The 18,482-nt window shown below is 57.5% G+C and overlaps 2 protein-coding genes across 2 annotated transcripts; one reads left to right on the top strand and one right to left on the bottom strand.

The window, feature by feature from the left end:
• Positions 1–5,406: 5,406 nt before the first annotated feature.
• On the bottom strand, positions 5,407–7,819 carry ASCL2 (achaete-scute family bHLH transcription factor 2). Its single transcript, XM_045556856.1, has 2 exons — positions 6,409–7,819; positions 5,407–5,892 (listed from the first exon to the last, which is right to left on the bottom strand). The coding sequence occupies exon 1, from the start codon at positions 7,010–7,012 to the stop codon at positions 6,431–6,433; it is 582 nt and encodes a 193-aa protein (XP_045412812.1). The 5' UTR covers positions 7,013–7,819; the 3' UTR covers positions 5,407–5,892; positions 6,409–6,430.
• A 716-nt stretch (positions 7,820–8,535) lies between these two features.
• On the top strand, positions 8,536–10,579 carry LOC123641918. The gene is made up of 2 exons (XM_045556855.1): positions 8,536–10,101; positions 10,276–10,579. The coding sequence occupies exon 1, from the start codon at positions 8,669–8,671 to the stop codon at positions 9,884–9,886; it is 1,218 nt and encodes a 405-aa protein (XP_045412811.1). The 5' UTR covers positions 8,536–8,668; the 3' UTR covers positions 9,887–10,101; positions 10,276–10,579.
• Positions 10,580–18,482: the final 7,903 nt, after the last annotated feature.

Raw genomic sequence — 18,482 nt, forward strand, 5'->3', positions numbered from 1 at the left:
CCTCCTTGGCCTATCTGGGCAGCCCCACGTGTCCCTGTCACGTGATCTCACAGGTAGGCAGGTACGCAGGGACCCTCCCAGCCTGCGGCCCTGGGGGAGCCTGGAGTCCGCCCCCAAGGGTGCTCCCCCAGGGGCTCCAGGAATGTCTGCTCAGGAGCCTCTGGTCCACCCCCTGCGTCCCGGGTGTGCTGGTTCAGGGCAGACGTCTCGTCCACAGGGACCTGGGCCTCCCTGTCCGCAGCCCTGTCTACCTTCCACGAGGGGGTCCCTGAGGGTGATGCTTGACCCAAGAGGACGAGCTGTGACCGTGGAGAGGCTGGGAGAGGGCAGAGACCCCCAAAGGCTGGAATTTCTAGAATACCCTTTTGTTCCTGCCTGTTAGGGACTGAATTTTATGCCCCCAAAATTCGTACATTGAAGTCCTGACCCCCAGCATCTCAGCAGGTGACTTTCTTTGGAGAAGGGGTCTTTACAGCGGCGTCGAGTTAAAGTGAGGTCACCAGGGTGGCGCTAACCACAGGACTGGGGTCCTTACCGGAAGAGGAGGTGAGGACACAGACACACACGGGACGGCCACGTGAGGACACAGGGAGAAGGCGGCCGTCTGCACGCCACAGAGAGAGGCCCCGGAAGGAACCCACCCGTGACACCCTGATCTCGGACTCCAGCCTCGGCGCGGGGAAAGCACGTTTCTGCTGTGTGAGCCGCGGGGGCTGCGGTGCTTTGTCAGGGCAGCAGGGCTGACCGCACTCAGCCTCTCCCACCGTCAGGGTCCCTGGGCTCTCGCTGTGGCCTCGCCCCAAGCCTGCATTCGGGGGTGTTAATTAACTCTGGGGCCCACCTTTCCCGTGGTGTCACCCGCTGTGGAGAAAGGGGTGTGGGAGGTGCAGGCAGGCAGGACCCCAATCCTCCCACCTTGCAGGGCAGCGGCTGGGTGCCGGGGCTGTGACTGCCCCTGCGTGCACACACCTGCTCCCCCCTCGCGGATCACAGCCTGGGGAGCTGACAGGTGACCCCCCAGGGCCCTCCCCATTTCTGGGCTGGGAACCCGCCTCGAGGGCCACCTGGGAGGGTGGAGGTTCAGAGACCTGGTCACGGCGACCTCTTCCAACCTGTGAGGGGCAGGGTCCTGCCTCGGTGGGAGGCACTGCTGGGGGCCAGGTGGTGGGTGGCGGGTGGGCGTCGGGGCCTCCTGCTGAGTTACCCCATTAATTACGCCGGCAGCTGCTGGGGGGGCACGGGGGCAGGGCAGGAGCCCATGGCCTGGGGCCCCGAGTCGGCCTGCACCTGCAGGCAGCACCTCCGCCCGGCCCTCGCCTCCCTCCCAGGCCAGCTCTCCCCCACCCAAGCCCCCCGACCCAGCTCTCAGGGTCCCCCCGCCCCAGGGCACAGGACCCCGCACCCACCCACCCGAGGGCTGGGGGTCTGCTCCTTCACTCGCCAGCAGGACCCTCCACTGCAGCGGGAAAACAGCAGGAACGTGCCCCTCCGGGGCCAAGGGAGGCGTCATGGGAGGGGCTTCAGGCTCTGCTGTGGCTGTTTGAACTTCCAGGTGCCTGTGCACCTCGGGCAGGTCACTGGGCCCCCCTGGGCCTGGGAGCAGAAGCGAGACTCTCCAAGGGGGCTGGGAGGGTGGCCCACCCAGGCACCCCGGAGCTCCTGCCGCTGTGGCTGTGGCCCCTTCCCGATGGGCGGCACCCTGCCTGCTGCTCTGCCCTCCCAGCCCTGGGGTCCCTCTCGTATTCTGTGAGCTCCCCGTGGGCCTGGGCCACTCCAGGAGCACGGCTCGCACGCTGGGTGGCTTTGGGCAGAGCAGAGCCCCACCTGGCCACGCTGGCACCCCAGGGAGCCGCCCATCCCCCATCTGCTGTGCAGGGGGGGTAACAGAGCCATGTTTGACCCTCTGCCTCACCCCTCCAACACCGGGCTCTGCTGCTGCCCCCACAGTCTCGCAGGCCTCCCCCCACAGAGTGCCTGCGCACCCACAACACCCTGGCTACGGCTGGGACCCTCTCCAGTGCCCAGCTGGACAGCTCCAGCCCCTCCTCCCTGAGTGCTGCCCCTCCCAACAGCCCAGGCTCCCCCTGGCCCATAGGGACACACCTGGCCCCGCATGGGGCTTGCCTGGGATCTCTCCTCCCCTTCCCCATCCCACATCCCACCTCTTCCTTCCAGAAGGGTCCTCTAGCAGTGGGTCTCTTGGCCTCAGAGCCCTGGGGCCCTCTCCCCTCCCTAGTGGGCAGCATGTGCAAGTAGCCCCTGCAGGGGACCCTATCACGTTGGGATCACCCTGGGACACACATCCAGGGTGCCTGGAGGGAGCCGGGTGGGGATGGGGGGCTGGACTGAGGGGGGCTTGGGAGCAGGGGGACCTCCTGCCCCTCACTGAGCACCGGCTGTACCAGGCCTCGTGCAGCAGCCCAGCTGGGCTTCCTCCCCAGCCCTCCAGGGTTCATGTCACCTTCATGTCATCTTGAGGACTCACTTGGAGAGCTGATGGTCACTGAGGGACAGTCTCCATGTCCCCAGCCAGGGCAAACCCAGCAGGGCTTAGGGGCAGGTCCCCCCGTGCCATCCAGCTCTGGCCAGGGCTCACCCCGGCCAATCCCCTTCAGACACAACCACGCAGCCCAAGTGTCCACAAAGGTCACCTTGGGAGGAGCAGGTGTGTGGACACCAGGGGCCCTGCCCTGTCCCTTTCTGAGTCAAGGGGGCTGATCACTCCCACGCTTGTCTCTGGTGGGACAGGGACTGGGTGACGGAGGGACACCTCCACGCGGCTCCCCACCCCAGCTGGGGACAGTGTCAGGGCTGACCTCACAGGTGCAGGACGCACAGGCCCGGAGCTGAGCTTGGTTTAACACTCTGCTGTTGCCGTCCTGAAATTCCGAATGCCTTTGCCTTTGGATGTGTGTTTTGCAGGTGAAGGTCAACGGGACGCCAGGGCACGCACATCAGCCACGGAGGGAAGGCACAGGCGCCACCCGCGTGCCCACCCTCGCCAGTCGCCCCGTTTGAGTGGCGCATTCACGATGCCCACAGGAAAACGGTGCCAGTGGACCCATGACACGTAGGAGTCCAGCGACACGCCAAGCAGGTGCCAGGTCAGCATGTGACGTCTGCAGCTGAGCCGGCCACGGGGTCGAGGGGCCACATTCTCCGCTCAGACCCAACTTGCTGCAAACGCAGCAGGAAGATGGCGGCGTTCTAACCACCACGCGTCGTGACCAAGGAGGCCGCAGAATCCTTTCCCACTCACGTAACTCTCCATACTGGCCAAGCACTTGCGCTGACAGTAGGACAGAGGCGGGACCGGATCGACCCGCAGCTCCCTTCCTTCTCCGTCCCTACCCTCGGTCAGCCGCTGGCCGTGCTGGCAAAACGTCTGTGCTTCAAGGAGTGAAACAGAAACGGCTGTTTGCACTGGCCACACACGCATGTGCAAGCTACAAAGTGCACAGTGTCATTCCAGTGATTCTGCACAGCCGGTAAACATTCTCGTATTTGCATTTAAAACTGGCACCACACAATGTAAAGAATGATGACAAAACTCATGCTAATACTTTAAACTGCTAATTTTCCTTTACTTACAGTGGTATTAAATAGTGAGTATAAAATGCCGTAAGTCAAGAGATGAACCATGGAAGAAAGGAAAAAGACTTTAAATTTTAGCGCCCTGATGTCACGTCACAATCACCTCCTGCCTGGCTTTGAACTTCCAGGCAGGGGCAGGGCCTGGACCCCGGCCCCCCAGCAGAGCCTGGGACAGGCTGGGCACGTGCACTCACTGACCTGGCTGCTAAGTTGCCAGGCGTGCCCTGCCCAGGAGAGCCACCAGGCTGAGACCCCTTCCCGGAGGGTGACTATTGCAAGGACTTAGGACTGAAACAGTCCCCGGGTTAAAGCACAATTCCCAATAGTTTCAAGCTCTAGGGCTTCAGGCACTTAATCTTTAGTGACCGGCACTTAGTAAAGGACACCTTGGGGTGAGGGGATGTTATAACTAGGGCACAATCCGCAGGCCCATGTGCCCAGGAGACTACCTGCGTCCTGGCTCATTATAAGGGCAGTCCATTCCACGCCCCCAAATGTCCCCATACACAGCGATACGGTCACTGTAAGTCTGTCTCCTAGCGCGATGCACTGGCAGGGAAACGGCACCGCCAAACTGGAACCTATCTGGGGTCTGCTTCTGGCCCCTCCATCCCCACCCCCATTCTCCAGGAAACACAGGGACAGGCACCCAGTAAATGATGCTAGGACAGCGCCATCGGCAACACCCAGAGCGACAGAACAAGCACCCCATTTCTTCAACAAAGAAATCGGGAACTGCTTCCCAGTGAGCCTGATCTTCGTTAGACCAACCTACCCTTGAGCATAGCTGGAGTCAGCTTTGACCCTGGCTCCTGAGGAGCCTTGACCCAGGCGGAGGCTGCAGCTGACTGGAGAGGATCCCTGCTCCTCCAGTAAGGGGGACCCGGTCAGCCTCGCTGAAATGGATGCGCCCCAGCAGCCTCTGTCCAGTTGCCGTGGTTACATGGGAGCAACCTGCTCCATGCCAACACCATGGGACCCTCCTCCCACGCTCCCACCTCCCAGGGTCCAACAGCTTTGCCCCAACCACTCCCTCCGGAAGGAGGAGGTGCCTCCAGCGCCCTAAAGCAACTTGGGGATCCCCAACCCCGCCCCACCCCTGCAGTAAAAGGCAGCTCTGGGCACTGGGTAGACTTCAAAGGCGCCGAGGCCCAGGGTCACAGGTGGAGCTGTGTGATGTCCCGACAGCAGCTCCCAGGTGGGGGGCCTGGTGCTGTGGGTGGGGATTCCTCAGGAAGCCTCCCAGCCTTCCTTGTGCAAGGGTGGCTCTCAGCTAAACAGAGACCTGCAGGGTGTCACACTGCTGCCACCTCTGCAGCTGGCTGGGGCCACACTTCCAGCACCTCTGGCCAAACCCTCACACAAGCCTAGCAGCACCCCCAGGTTGAGCCACTTTCCCGGGCACCCGGCTGGTAACGGGCAGTCGAGATATGGATTGTGTGGCCTGGAGCCCCTGCCCTCGGCCCCAAGACAGAGGGCAGGCGGGTGCTCACAGTCAGGCCACCTCAGCCCAGCCCCACACTGGGCACCGCCCAAGCCCTGTGTGGTCAGCAGCCTCCAGCCCTCAGCTGCCCAGCCAGAAAGCAGACCCGCCCAGGCCACCCGCTGGCCTGCCGCCACCTGCAGAAGACCTGGCACCTATCGGTGGCCTGGCTGGACTCCAGTCTCACGCCTCTGGGCCCATCCTACAGAGGAGGTGGCAGGGTCCAGGAGGAAGTGACCACAGAAGAGTCTGGCCCTCACCTAGGAACAGGAACAGGGGGCCACTGACACACAGAACTGGTTTATGTATAAAGTTCATCCTCCGCAAAGGAGGTTTCCCCTGCAGGTCTCCCCTAGGCGGGACCCCACCCCTCAGGGGCCACTAGAGTCCAGATCTTGGCCAAGTTGGAAACTTCCAGGTGGGGCGTAGGGGGTTGCAGAAACTTTATTGTGCTCCAAGTCTAAGGAGTCTTCGTACAAAAATCAGTCTTCAGACTGCCAGCACTGTCCCTCCAGCAGTTCAGCTTAACGTGCAGAGAACAGATTCTCTGTGTCCTTATAAAATCCTTGCTCCTCCAGAAAATCTCGCAGCGCGGGTGCCTGGCCCGTTGCAGCACACCTGGGGGGCACCTGCGTCGGGAGCCGCGAGCCCAAGATCGTTTCCACGCTGGCATCTGGCAGGCTGGACGCAGCGGGGCAAGCGTGGGCGGCGTCCCAGCTCGGAGGGACGGTGGGGACCGCGCGCGGGTCGGTCCAGCTCGCGGGCTCCGGGCGAGGCGCGCTCGGCAGCGTCCAGGGCTGCGGCTGCGGCTGAGGCTGCGGGGGAAGGCGAGGAGCCGACGCGTCACCGTGTGCTGCGCGCGGGACAGACCCCGCCTGGCCCGGCCCTGCCCTCCTCCCCCAGGCAGAGTCGGCAGTTTCGCCGCCTCGTCGGTTTTGGAGTCTGAGGCCCGCGACGCGGCGGGGGCGGGGCGCGCACTCCGGGCCGCGGTGACTCAGGGCTCCGGGCCTCCGACTCATTCTGCCACCCGGCCGATTTGCAATGCAAAGTCACCCCGCCTCCAGCACCCAGTCCGCTCCGACGCGCGGCACTCGGGACCTCCCCACCGCTCCCTCCGTCTCCCCCGCCCCCACTCGGCGGCGGGCCGCGAGAGGAAGTTTTGCAATCCCGGACAAACAAACGAGGTCTTGCTCGGGCTTGAAAACGTTGGGGGAAAATGAAGAGTGAGCGCAATCGAAGCCATCGCCCGGGCCTGGCGCGCGACCCGCCAGGCATGCCCACCCCGCCCCGCCCCACCGTCCCCACCCCTCCTCCCTGCAGCCGGGGGTTACCTGCGTAGTCCCACGGCAGCGCTCAGTAGCCCCCTAACCAGCGGGAGAAGTCGAGCAGCTCGCGCTCCGCGGGGCTCAGCGCGCCCTCGCAGCCGCTGTCGTCCGACGAGTAGGCGGAGCGCGGGGAGCCAGGCTCCGAGCTGCCTCCGCGGCCTGGGGACGAAGAGGCGCAGGAGGGTGAGGCGGCGGCGGGGGCGGCCCCGGGGGGCCCGCGGGACGTGGAGGGCCGCACGGCCGGCGCCATCAGCCCCCCGGCCAGCGCGGAGCGCACGGCGTCGTGCTCGGCCAGCAGGCGCTGCAGCGCGCGGATGTACTCCACAGCCGAGCGCAGCGTCTCCACTTTGCTCAGCTTCTTGCTGGCGCCGCCGAGCGGCACGTGCTGCCGCAGCGCCTGGAAGCCCAAGTTCACCAGCTTCACGCGGTTGCGCTCGCGCTCGTTGCGCCGCGCCACGGCCGCCGCGCCGCCCCCGGCCTCCGCCGCGCCAGGTCGCCGCCTCCGGCTGCAGCGCAACAGTTCCGGGGACGCGGGTCTCCGCCGGGCCGCGCAGCCCCCAGGGACGCCGGGCGCCGGGAGCGCGGGCCTGAGCAGGGCGCCGCGGTCCATCGCTCCCGCATCCAGCCGCCAGGCGCCTGCTCGGAGTCCCAGCGCGTCCCAGGGAGGTTCAGGCAGAGGAACTGGGGGCGATGGGGAGACTGGTCGTGCCCCCACGGGGCCTCTGGCACTGCGCCACCGAACGACTCCCCGGGGCACGCGTTCCAGGTCGTCTGGAGCCCGGGACCCAGAGGCGCCAGAGGCCGAGAGGTGGGGAGCCGCGAGCCGTACGCGCCCGGGAGCGTGGGACGCTCGTGTCCCGCGCGTGCGGCCGGACGCTCCCCAGGTCTTCTCTGGCGCAGTGCAGGCGACTCGGTTTTAAATGTATAGATAACCCTCCTCCGAGCCGCCGCCGCCTCCTTTCTCACGCCCTCCTTCCTTCGCCTCGCCCTCCCGCCACGCTTCGCCCTCCCCCTCGCGCACACATTCTGCAAAGCCCAAACTGAGCGCCCCCCCCTCCCCGAGGCGCAGTCCGCAGAGCCCAAGTGCGCCCCCCTGGCGCAGTCTGCAGGTCTCCAGTGCGCCCCCCTGATCCCAGCAGGTGCTCAGTTCTTGCTCCAGAGCAAAGTAGTAGGTCCCGGTGTGCGTCCCCCAGCCACAGTCCGCAGGTCTCAGGTGCACCCCTCCCCCACCCCCAGGCGCTGTCAGCCGGTCCCTAGTGCAACTTTCCGGTACCCCTGACCCCTGTGCGCGCAGCCAGCAAGTCGCCAGAGTCGTGAGCCCTCCGCACGCGCAGCGCGCGCTGTGGAAGGGAAGGCGTGGCCAGGACAGCAGCGCAGCCGTCCCGGAGGCGCGCTAAACCCCCGCGGGCAGCACGCGCCGTGCAGCCCACACCCGCAGCCCGCCCTCCTGGGCCCAGAAGGCGGGGGCCAGGGTCTGAGCCAATCGTGGGCCGCCCGTTTGGCCAATCGCTGGGGGCGCGGCCCCACACCCGTCCCCAAGGAGGAAGCGCGTACGCCTGGCGCGTGGCTCCCGGGGAGCGTCCCTAACAAAGCTCGGGACCGCTCGCCCCCGCCCTGCTCCTTTCCCCGCGACGGGGCGTGCGCGCTCGCCTGAGCACACCTGTGCCTAGCCGGGTGCACACCTGTGCTTATCCGGGCCCCAACCTGTGCGTCCGCTTGGACAGCCCTTTGGGCGGGGCGGGGCTTAGGGCGCGGTCGAGGCTGAGTTGGGGTGGAAGGTGCAGGTTCCCTGGGCACGGTCCCCACCCCGACCCTCACCCCAGTCCCTCTTTGCACACCTCTCCAGTGGTGTCTGTGCGCCCTGGGCCGAGGGATCTGGGCGGCGACTTGAACTCTCGAGGGCCAGAGGTTTGCATCCCACCAGTTGAGGCCCGCTTCCCTCCGCGGCTCCCCCGTTTCCAGTAGCACCCGACCCCGTCCTGCCCTCTCGTTCCCTGTCACTCCTCCTCCTTCCTTGCCCCGACCGTTTTTCCTCACTGACACCCTCTTGGCTTCAGCCACCCACCGTGGCTGGCTCGCGCCTCCCTCCCCACCCCGCCCCCGAGGGCACAGAGATTGCGACGGTGGGAGAAAAGTCGCTGGGGGCAGCCTTGCGCCAGCACGGCCGGGCCCCCCTCCCAGGGCAGGTGGGATGTCCAGAGAATCTCTCCCTGGTCTGTGGGGGGGAAATGGGGGTGTGGTCTGAGGCGACAAGGGCAGAGGAAACATGCAAAATACACTATTAATGGGAGAGTTTCGATCCTACCTCACTGTCTGGAATGGGAGCCCCTGGGGCACCTGTGGCCAGGCCGGTTTTTCCAAAGGTGACCAGATGCTCCTGGGGCACAGCCTCTGGGACCTCAGGGAATGGAGTGGTCCGGTGGACCCAGGTGCCTGGAGCTGCCTTCCTGATTTGGCTGGTGGAAGCCCCTCCTCCAGGGAGCCCACCTGGCAGAGGCCGAGTGTCTACTGCCAACCTCACGGGCACCCACTGCAGGGTTCTGGGCTGGGCTGCCTGACCTTCCTGCTTTGCCAAGTGGCCTGGACAGTAGCACCTGCCTGGGACCTGGTGGGCACCTGTCTCCGTTTGGCTTATGGGGACCCAGCTCAGAGAGGACCCTGGCTGTGTGCACAGTTGCCTTGGCACAGTGGCGCAACGCAGGGAGAAGTCAGGGCGCTGAGTCTGAATCCAGGTTTCCCAGCCAGGGCAGATGCCATCTCACCCTGGCACCCGCTCCTTCCCCGACGGTCACTTGGCAAACCGCAGCCTGAGAGGGATTGGCCTGTCGTCCCTCCCCTGCCTACGCCAAGGCTGCAAGACAAGGTGTCGGGAAAATCCCAGAGCCCTACAGACCCAGCCTCAGTTATCCTTGGATGCAGAACAAACCACCAGGATTGTAGCAGCTTGCACGATGATTTCTCATTTCTCAGGGTCCTCTGGGTTGGGTCCCACGGCTGTGTGCACCTCGGGATCAGTATGGTGGCAGGGGGGCACAACTGGGTCTGGCCCTCCACCTGGTCTTCACGGGCACCTATCCACAGCTGGGTTCCAGGATCTCGGGAGCAGACCCAGAAGCTTCCTGTCCGAAACTCACAACCCTCTTTCCTCCCTGTCCACCTGCACAGCCCTGCCCCCTCCACCATGTGTCCTGCGGCACGGCCAGGCCAGCACCTCTCTCCACCTTCACCTCTCTCCCCTCCTGGTCCTCCCGGGGCCTGCCCCCGCCCCCAGCTTGAAACAGTCATCCCTGGGGACTCAGGATTGCTCCCCAAGGCACCCCTTTCTTCATTTCTTGGCACCACACACCACACAGCCGTTGGCCCTGCGGCCCCTCCCTTGATCCGGAAGCATGCTCTCTCCAGAGCTGGAGGTCTCCGTGCTGTCTGGGTCGTCATCTTTTCTGCAACTCTTGGACCCTCCCTCCATCCCGAGAACACACCTTAAATAAGCACGGTGCCCACGTGACGTTTCCAATGTTCATCCGCAGATGACACAGGAAGCGTGGTCTAGGCACACCGTGGAACATCACTCAACTGTAGAAAGGGGGCGCTGATGCACGCCACAGTGTGGGTGAACCCAGAAGCACGACGCGGAGACACGGAAGCCAGGCGCAAAGGGTCGCGGCGTGTGATTCCACTCGCAGGAAACGCCCAGGACAGGTGAACCCACAGAGGCAGACGGCGGTCAGTGGCTGCTGGGGCTGGGGAGCGGAACGGGGGATGGGTGACAGCTAAAGGGTACAAGGTTTCTTTGCAAGATGATGAACACGGACTGTGGGGATGGTTGCCCAACTCCGTGAATATACTAAAAACTTCTGAAATGTGCACTTTCAGTGGATGTGCCGTGTGCCTGCACCTGGCACCCTCCCGGGCTCTGCCCACTCTGGGGTGTGCACCCCTGAGCTCTGGAGCAGGGGCAGACAAACACTGCAAAGGACGGGACGGTAAATGCTTTGGGCCTCACAGACCATACATGAGTCTGTCACAAATCCGCTGCCACCGCGGAGCAAATTCCAGCACAGACAACGAGGAAACGGACGAGCGTGGCCGTACTCCAGCAAAGCTTGATGTGTGGACACAGAAATGTGAATTCCAGATCATGTTCATGTGTCACAACATTTGATTTTTTTATTGTGGTTAAATATACATGACAAAGCATGTACCTTCTTAGCTGTTTTTGCGTGTGCAGTGCAGAGGTGTTAAGTACCCTCCCATTGCCGTGCACCCGTCACCACCCTCCATCTCCAGAACTTTCTCGTCTCCCCAAACTGGAACTCTGTCCACATCAAACACCAACTCCCAGCCCCTGGCACCTGCCACCCCTTCCTGTCTCTGTGACTCTGACTCCTCCGGGGCCGACAGAAGTGCCATCCTCACGTTGCGTGTCCTTGTGTCTGGCCTGTTTCACGCAACACCACGTCCTCACGGCCGTCCGTGCTGTGGCCTGTGTCAGGGTCTCCTTCCTGTCCCACCGGATGGACGGCCCACGTTTTGTGTGTCCACTCGGCCCTCAGTGGACACGTGGGTGGCTTCCACCACTGGCTGTCGTGAGTGAGGCTGCTGTGACACAGGTGTGCAAACATCCAAGTCCCTGCTTTCCATTCTTGTACGGAAAGTTCCAGCAACTCCTGTGCTCATTGCATGTTTCACCTCTTGAGAAGCCGCCACACACGGTTTTCCGCAGTGGCTGCACCGTGTCACATTCCCACCAGCGATGCACATGGGCTCCGGTGTCTCCGTATGCTCACCAACACTTAGGTTCTGGGGTTTTTTATGGTAGTTTTTTGGTAATAGCTAATGGGTGTAAATTTTAACTTTTTAACCACTTAAAAATTTAGAAACAGTTCCTGGCTTTCAGGCAACAAAAGCAGGTGATGGGCGCCCACTCTGAAGGTGCCCGCGGGCTCCGTGGAACTGGGTGTGGGAGCCTGGGAGCTGGGGTGCCCCGGGGAGACACAAATGCCCAATTGACTGGCAGGTGACATGTGTGAGGGGCAGCTGGGGAGAGACAGAGGGACAGACACATGGAGGCCTGGGGGCCAGTGTGGGCCTGGGGTGGGCGGTGCCGCTGGGCGTCGGGCAGACTGGCCTCAGCAGGCCCCACAGTCGGGCACGTGTGCTCCCTGCCAGCCATGCGGCTCAGGACTAACCTCTCTGGCCCTGGGTTTCTCGTCTGTGAAATGGGGGTGGAGAGGAAGTGAGGACATGCACAGAGCGAGGGCAGGGGCTGGGCCACCCCTCCTCTGCCTCCCCAGCCTCGAGCCAGGGGGAGAACTTGCTCCAGGTCCACCCCTCAGAGCAACCGGGCAGTGACCGGGAGCCGCAGCGGAGCACTGGGGCAGCCGCAGTTCGTAGGGCCTGCCAGGGCCAACCGCTGCTTGGACAGGCCCAGGCAAGCCTCTGCCCCTGCAGGGGTCCCATCCCCCTCCGCCGGCTACCTGGCTGCACTGCTTGGGGCAGGTCAGGGCTGGGGGGCTGGGGCCAGGCAGGGCCTCTCCAGACACGCAGACCATGCTGCAGCCCTCCTGTGAGAGTCCAGTCTGTGTTCAGGTCACCAGGGAGCCCTCGGAACCTGGCAGGAATAGGGCGGCGGGGCTGCAGTGAGGGCACGGTGGCTCACACCTGTAATCCCAGCATTCTGGGAGGCCCAGGCGGGAGGATCCCTTGAGCTCAGGAGTTTGAGACCAGCCTGAGCAAGAGTGAGACCCTATCTCTACTAAAAATAGAAAAAATTAGCTGGGCGCAGTGGTGCGCGCCCGTAGTCCCAGCTGCTCAGGAGGCTGAGGCAGGAAGATCACTTGAGCCCAGGAGTTTGAGGTTGCAATGAGTTGTGATGACACCATTGCACTCTAGCCTGGGTGACAGACCAGGACCCTGTCTCAAAGAATAAATAAATAGATAAATAAAGACGAACGGGTGGAATTAATTCTAATAATGCATCCAAAATATTAGCATCTCAGCATATAATCAATATAAAAATTACTTAAGTGATGTTGCAAGTTTTGTGTTTGTACTGAGGATTCGAAACCAGATGTGCATCTGTTTACACTGACAGTGAGTCTCATTTCAAGTGCTCGGTAGATGCCTGTGGCCGGCGGCTGCCACCGGGACGGCACAGCTCTGTGCTGAGAGAGCGCGGGGCCCGCTGTGGTCACCAGTTTTCTAGTTTCCGTATCTGATACTTTGACATCTCGGGGCCTTGTTGACCCTAGATACCCCTTCCAGGGTAAGATAATTCCCAGCCAGAGTAGAGACTCCCCTTTCATATGCAGACCAACCAATCCAGACCCCAACTCCGTGGGGCTCCCACACTGCGAATCCCCCCGGGTCCAGGTACCTGCGGACAGCCCCTGTGCCCAGAGCATGCTGGACTTACTCAAACTAGCCAATCCTAGAACCTCTACCCTGCCTGGCCCGTTCCTTCCTTCAGAGACCACAGTAAAGGTTCCTGCCTTGCACCCTAACTCCCTCTGCTTTCCGACCAACCCATGTCCCTGCCCCCCACCGTGGCGTGGCAGGCCACCCCCACTTTGGGAACTGTGACAATGACAACTACTTTTTCGGTGGCAACGTCTACACCTGGACTGTTGGCTTCACCATACCTAAATGATAATGAAACCTACATTTAAAAACACCTGTGGCCTCACATGACAGAAGAGGAAACTGAGGCCAGAGAGGAGAATCCGCTCGCCCAAGGCTGGTCGGCGAGTAAGAGACAGTTGTTTAGCCCATCACTGAGCTCGGTCGCTTCTGCCTCCCTCGAATCCCGGACCCTGCAGGGGGGCTCAGGGCTGGGGGGCTCCCGTGGCTGCGACTCCCAGGGCTGGTCCCGCTGGGCGGGAAGCAGCCGCCCAGCACACGGTAGGGGAGAGGCTGCCCCGCCGGAGCACGTCATTGTCCCATGAGACAGAAAGCTGTCAGGTGTTAGATCACAAAGACAGTTGCCATACATTCAAGACAGACAGATTCTCTAGGCCACATTTTCTAACCACAACACATAAAACAAGAAAGAAGATTAGTGTAGTCACATGGCAGACGGAAGAGAGAAAGAGCAATCTTCCAAATAACTCCTAGGTCAAAGAGGATATAAAAACAGCAATTGCAGGCCTTTTGAAATTAAATAGCCATGAGACCAATTCCTATAAAAACCCTACCCCAGGCCGGGCGCGGTGGCTCACGCCTGTAATCCTAGCTCTGGGAGGCCGAGGCGGGTGGATCGCTCGAGGTCAGGAGTTCGAGACCAGCCTGAGCAAGAGTGAGACCCCGTCTCTACTAAAAATAGAAAGAAATTATCTGGCCAACTAAAAATATATATACAAAAAAAAAATTAGCCGGGCATGGTGGCTCATGCCTGTAGTCCCAGCTACTCGGGAGGCTGAGGCAGTAGGATCGCTTAAGCCCAGGAGTCTGAGGTTGCTGTGAGCTAGGCTGACGCCACGGCACTCACTCTAGCCCGGGCAACAAAGTGAGACTCTGTCTCAAAAAAAAAAAAAAAAAAAAAACCCTACCCCAAAGCAATTTTATAACCTTAAATGAATTTCTTAAAAAATAAGAAAAATCCAACAAAAATGAACAAAGTATTCAACTCTAGCATGTCAGGGGAAAAAAGTCCAAAATAAATTTAAAAGATGTAATAAGGGCTAATTAATGGTGATGAGGAAGGATATTAATAAAGCAGAAAAGTGAACTATTACTAAGTCAATGAAATGAAAAACTGATTTTTAGAAAGACCAACAAAATAGGCAAGTCTTACTAAGAAAGAAGACACATTAAAAAAATAACAACAATATGAAAGGTGACTTAAGTACAAATATGAAAAAGATTAAAAATTAAAGATTTCCATTTATGACCAAGATGAAGTAACAGGAACTGAATTTACACACAGTCCCCAAATAACCAAAAAAAAAAAAAAAAAAAAGGACCAAATTCAGGAAACAACAGTTTTCAAGACTCTGCATGTCAGGCAACCAAGGTCCTCAAGAGATGGGGAGCAAGGGAGGGACCCCACGATGGCCCAGCTACTGCCCAGAGAGTTTCCCGGCTGTGGCCCAGGAGAGGCAGAGCCCGGTGGGGCTGGCAGCCCTGGGCTAGAGCTCGCGGGACGGAGCAGCGACCAGGAGCTGCACAGAGGGGGCCGCGGAGATGATCAGGGTGTGAGTGTGAGGAGGTCAGAGGCTGAGGAAGGAGTCAGCCTAAAGGATTAGAGCGCAATGCCCAGCCCTCCCTCGGGATAGGAATAGGGCCGTTCAATCGCCCGACCCACGAGGCGTTGGACAGAGCACACAGCGGGCTCTTGCCCCGGTGGTGGGGAAGATTTGCCGTAGGCTGAGCACTGCTCCAGTCCCGCCTGACCGGAGAGGATCAAAGTGTTTCTAAGTAGCTTCACTGTGTCCCAAACAAATCTTAAAAAAATAGAAATACAAAATATCTAGCACCGAAAAAGATAAAAGTTACAATGTATAATACCCAATCGAAATTGCCAAGTGTGGAAACATGCAGGAAAATGTGCCGCATGATGAAGAGATAGATTGATATATAAACAAACAAACAAATATCCAGGTATGAATCCAAGGTCTTAACAAGGACAAAACATTAAGACAGGTATTGCATTTCATATGTTGAAAGCTGAGTAAAGATATGGAAGTTATAAACAAATAAAAGCCTCACATGGAAATTCTAGAGATGATAACTACAATGTCTGAGATGAAAAATGCACTGGGGGATGCTGGACAAATGGCACAGATATTGTGAAAGACAAGCTCAGTGACCACGAAGACACTGTGGTGGGTGACACCAAAAATGAAGCACAGAGAGAAAAGAGAATGATCTAAAGACAGCGTCAGTGAGCTATGGACAAGTTCACGTGGTCTAACATACATGTAACTGAAGTCCCTGAAGGAAAGGACAGAGAGGGGGAGACGGAAAAATATTTGAAGAAAAAATGGCTGAATTTTTTCCAGATTTGATGAATATTTTAAACCTGCAGATCCATGAAGCTCAACAAACCCTAAGAACAAGGAACATGAAGGAAAAAAGCACGTCTTAATCAAATTGCTCAAAACCTACAGAATTAAAGGGCAATATCTTAAAAGCAGCCAGAGGAAAAGAGGCACGTTTCCACGGCACATTTGAGCATACACTCACAGAGGAATGCACCAGCGAGGCTGACGCAGTGCTGGTGCACCCACGTTCATGCAAGAGCCCGCGGGTGGAGGCAGCCCAAGTATCCATTGACAAAGGAAGGATAAGCAAAACGTGGTCTGTCCAGACGGTGGAATATTATTCAGCCTTCAAAAGAAAGAAGATTCTGACGCAGGCTGAAACAGGGAAGGGCCGTGAGGACACAGTGCCAAGTAAGATTAGCCAGACACGAAAGGACAAATATTGCAGGAGTCCACTCATATGAAGTCCCCGAGGCACTGAATTCACAGAGACAGAAAGCAGCGTGGTGGGTGCCAGGGGCTGGGGGAGGGGGCGGGGAGTTACTGTTTCATGGGGACAGTTTCAGCTGGAAAAGATGAGAAAGTTGTGGGGATGGGCGGTGGTGACGGTTGTACAACAATGTGAATGTGCTCAATGCCACAAATTGTACACTTAGAAATGGTGGAGATGGTAAATTTTTATGTCACGTATATTTTACCCCCACGAAAGAATTAGGAAAAAAAAAATAAAAAGGATGATACAGATTTCTCATTGGAAACAATGCAAGGAGAAGAGAGTGGGGCCGGTGTCTTTAAGCTCCTCAATGAAAAAAAAAAAAAAAAAAAACAAACTAGAATTCCACACCAAGCGAGACTGTCTCCAAAAGTGCAGCTGAAATAAAGAGTTTTTCAGACGTTCAAAGGCTGACGGCATTCATGGCCAGCAGGCCTGGACTCAAAGGTGTGAAGTAAAGTCTTTCAAGCAGGAGGAAAGCTGCACGAGATGGGATTGTCATCTACACCAAGAAACAGAGAGCGCCAGAAATGTAACTCTGTGGGTCAATGCGTAAAAGGTTTTGTTATCATCTAGATATTTTGAAAAGATAAGTGACTATTTAAACAAAAACAGTCACTAGTTAGTGCGGGGTTGATAGCATGTGTAAAACAGATTGCACAACAGGAGCACAAAGGCCGGGAGGGGAGCACTGGACGTTTGCTGCTGTAAAGTCCTCGCACTGCAGGTGAGCTTGTGTGACGTCACTCGAAGGCCGAAGGCTGGCATGACAAGTTGGAGACAGAGGCCATAAACCCCTGCGGCAAACACTGAACAACAGACAAACACACCAGAGTTATAGTGAACAAGCCAACAAAAAACTAATGGGATCATTAAAAATTATTCAGCTAATTCCCCTTCCCCCAACAAAAGCCAGACAAAGAGAGGAAAGGAGCAGACAGAGCAGACAGAAAACAGCAGAACTGCAGACTCAAAGCCCACCCACATCGGTCATCACATTAGTTGTAAATGGTCTAAACACCCCAACAGAAAGCAGAGAGGCCGGATACAAACGCAAGACCTGTCTGCTGCCTTCACAAAACACACTCCAAACATAAATATACAAATATGGTAAATGTCAAATGATGGGATGGCAGGCAGCCTCTGGGGGGCCCCAAGGGTCCTGGTGTTCAGGGCCAAGGCTGGCACTTGCCTCAGTCATGAAATTTAAACAGGCATCAAATCCTCAGTAATCAAGATAATGTTTTAATGCAAAAATACAAAAAAATAAAAACTATGAAGACCAAAATATCAGAATTATAAACAATGACGGGATGATCTGTTGAGCCTCGGGCAAAGCGGAAGGTTCAGCCCGTGAGAAGCCACGGTCTGGAGGCACCAAGGAAACTGTGAAATGATCAATATCTGTTGATCTTCTGTGTCAGAACTAGTCAAACGAAAGCAGGAGAGGCTGCTGCAACTGCAGACAGAGTGGGCTTCAGAATAAGGACTATTACTAGAAGGTCACTTCACAGCAACTGAGGGGTCAGTCGGGAGCCACAAGGATCCTCAATGTTGCAGGGTAAGGAGCAGCGAGGGACCCGCAGGCAGCAGCGGCTTCATCCCGAGCACAGGGGGAGACTCTGCTCCTCTCCTGGCACCTGGCAGAGCACGTCGGTAGGAAATCAGGAAAGATACAGAAAAGGTAAAAACACTATCAACCTGCTCCACCTAATCGACATTGACAGAAAGTTCCACCCAGTAACAGCTAAATACACCTCCTTTTAAAGTGCACATGAAGCACTTACCAAGATAAACCGTATTTTGGGCCATAAAACAAGTCTCGAAAAATGCAAAAGAATTCAACGAAGTATATTCTCCGACCATGATGGAATTAAATTAGACTAGCAACAGAGATATCTGAAAAGTCCTCACATATTTGGAAACAAATAAAATAGATCTAAATAGCTCGTCGTTCGAAAAATAAAAGAGAAATTAGAAACTATTTGAACCGAGTAAAAATGAAAACACAATATTTTAAAATGAGTGGAATGCAGTACTTAGAGAGAGATTTTGAGGGTTGGACACATTTCTTAGAGCAGAATAAAGATCTCATGTCAGTGACCTCAGCTTCCTTAAGAAACTAGACAAATAAGAGCAAATTAAAGCCAATGTGAGTAAAAGAAACACAAAAATAGGGATCAGAGTAGAATCAGTGAAACTGAAAACAGGAAACAGTAGAGGAATCAGTGGAACCGAACTCTGGTTCTTTGACAAGGTCAATACATTGATAAAAGCCAGACTGATTGGGAAAAAGAAAAAGACACTAATTATCAAAATCAGGGATGAGTGAGGTGACATCATTACAGACTCTACAGATGCTACAAGTATAATAAGAGAGTATTAGAAACAACTTTATGCCAATAAATGTATCAACTTAGATGAAATAGACAGATTCCTTGAAAAACACAAACTAACAAAACTTACTCAAGAGGAAATAGACAACCAGAACAGCCTCATATCTATCCAGTAAATTGAAGTTGTAGGTAAAAATCTCCCTACAAAGAAAACTCTAGCCCCATATGACATTACTAGTGAATTCTATCAAATATTTAAGAAAGAAATTG

Source organism: Lemur catta, chromosome 7 (genome assembly GCF_020740605.2).
Source record: "Lemur catta isolate mLemCat1 chromosome 7, mLemCat1.pri, whole genome shotgun sequence".
NCBI classification, from domain to species: domain Eukaryota; kingdom Metazoa; phylum Chordata; class Mammalia; order Primates; family Lemuridae; genus Lemur; species Lemur catta.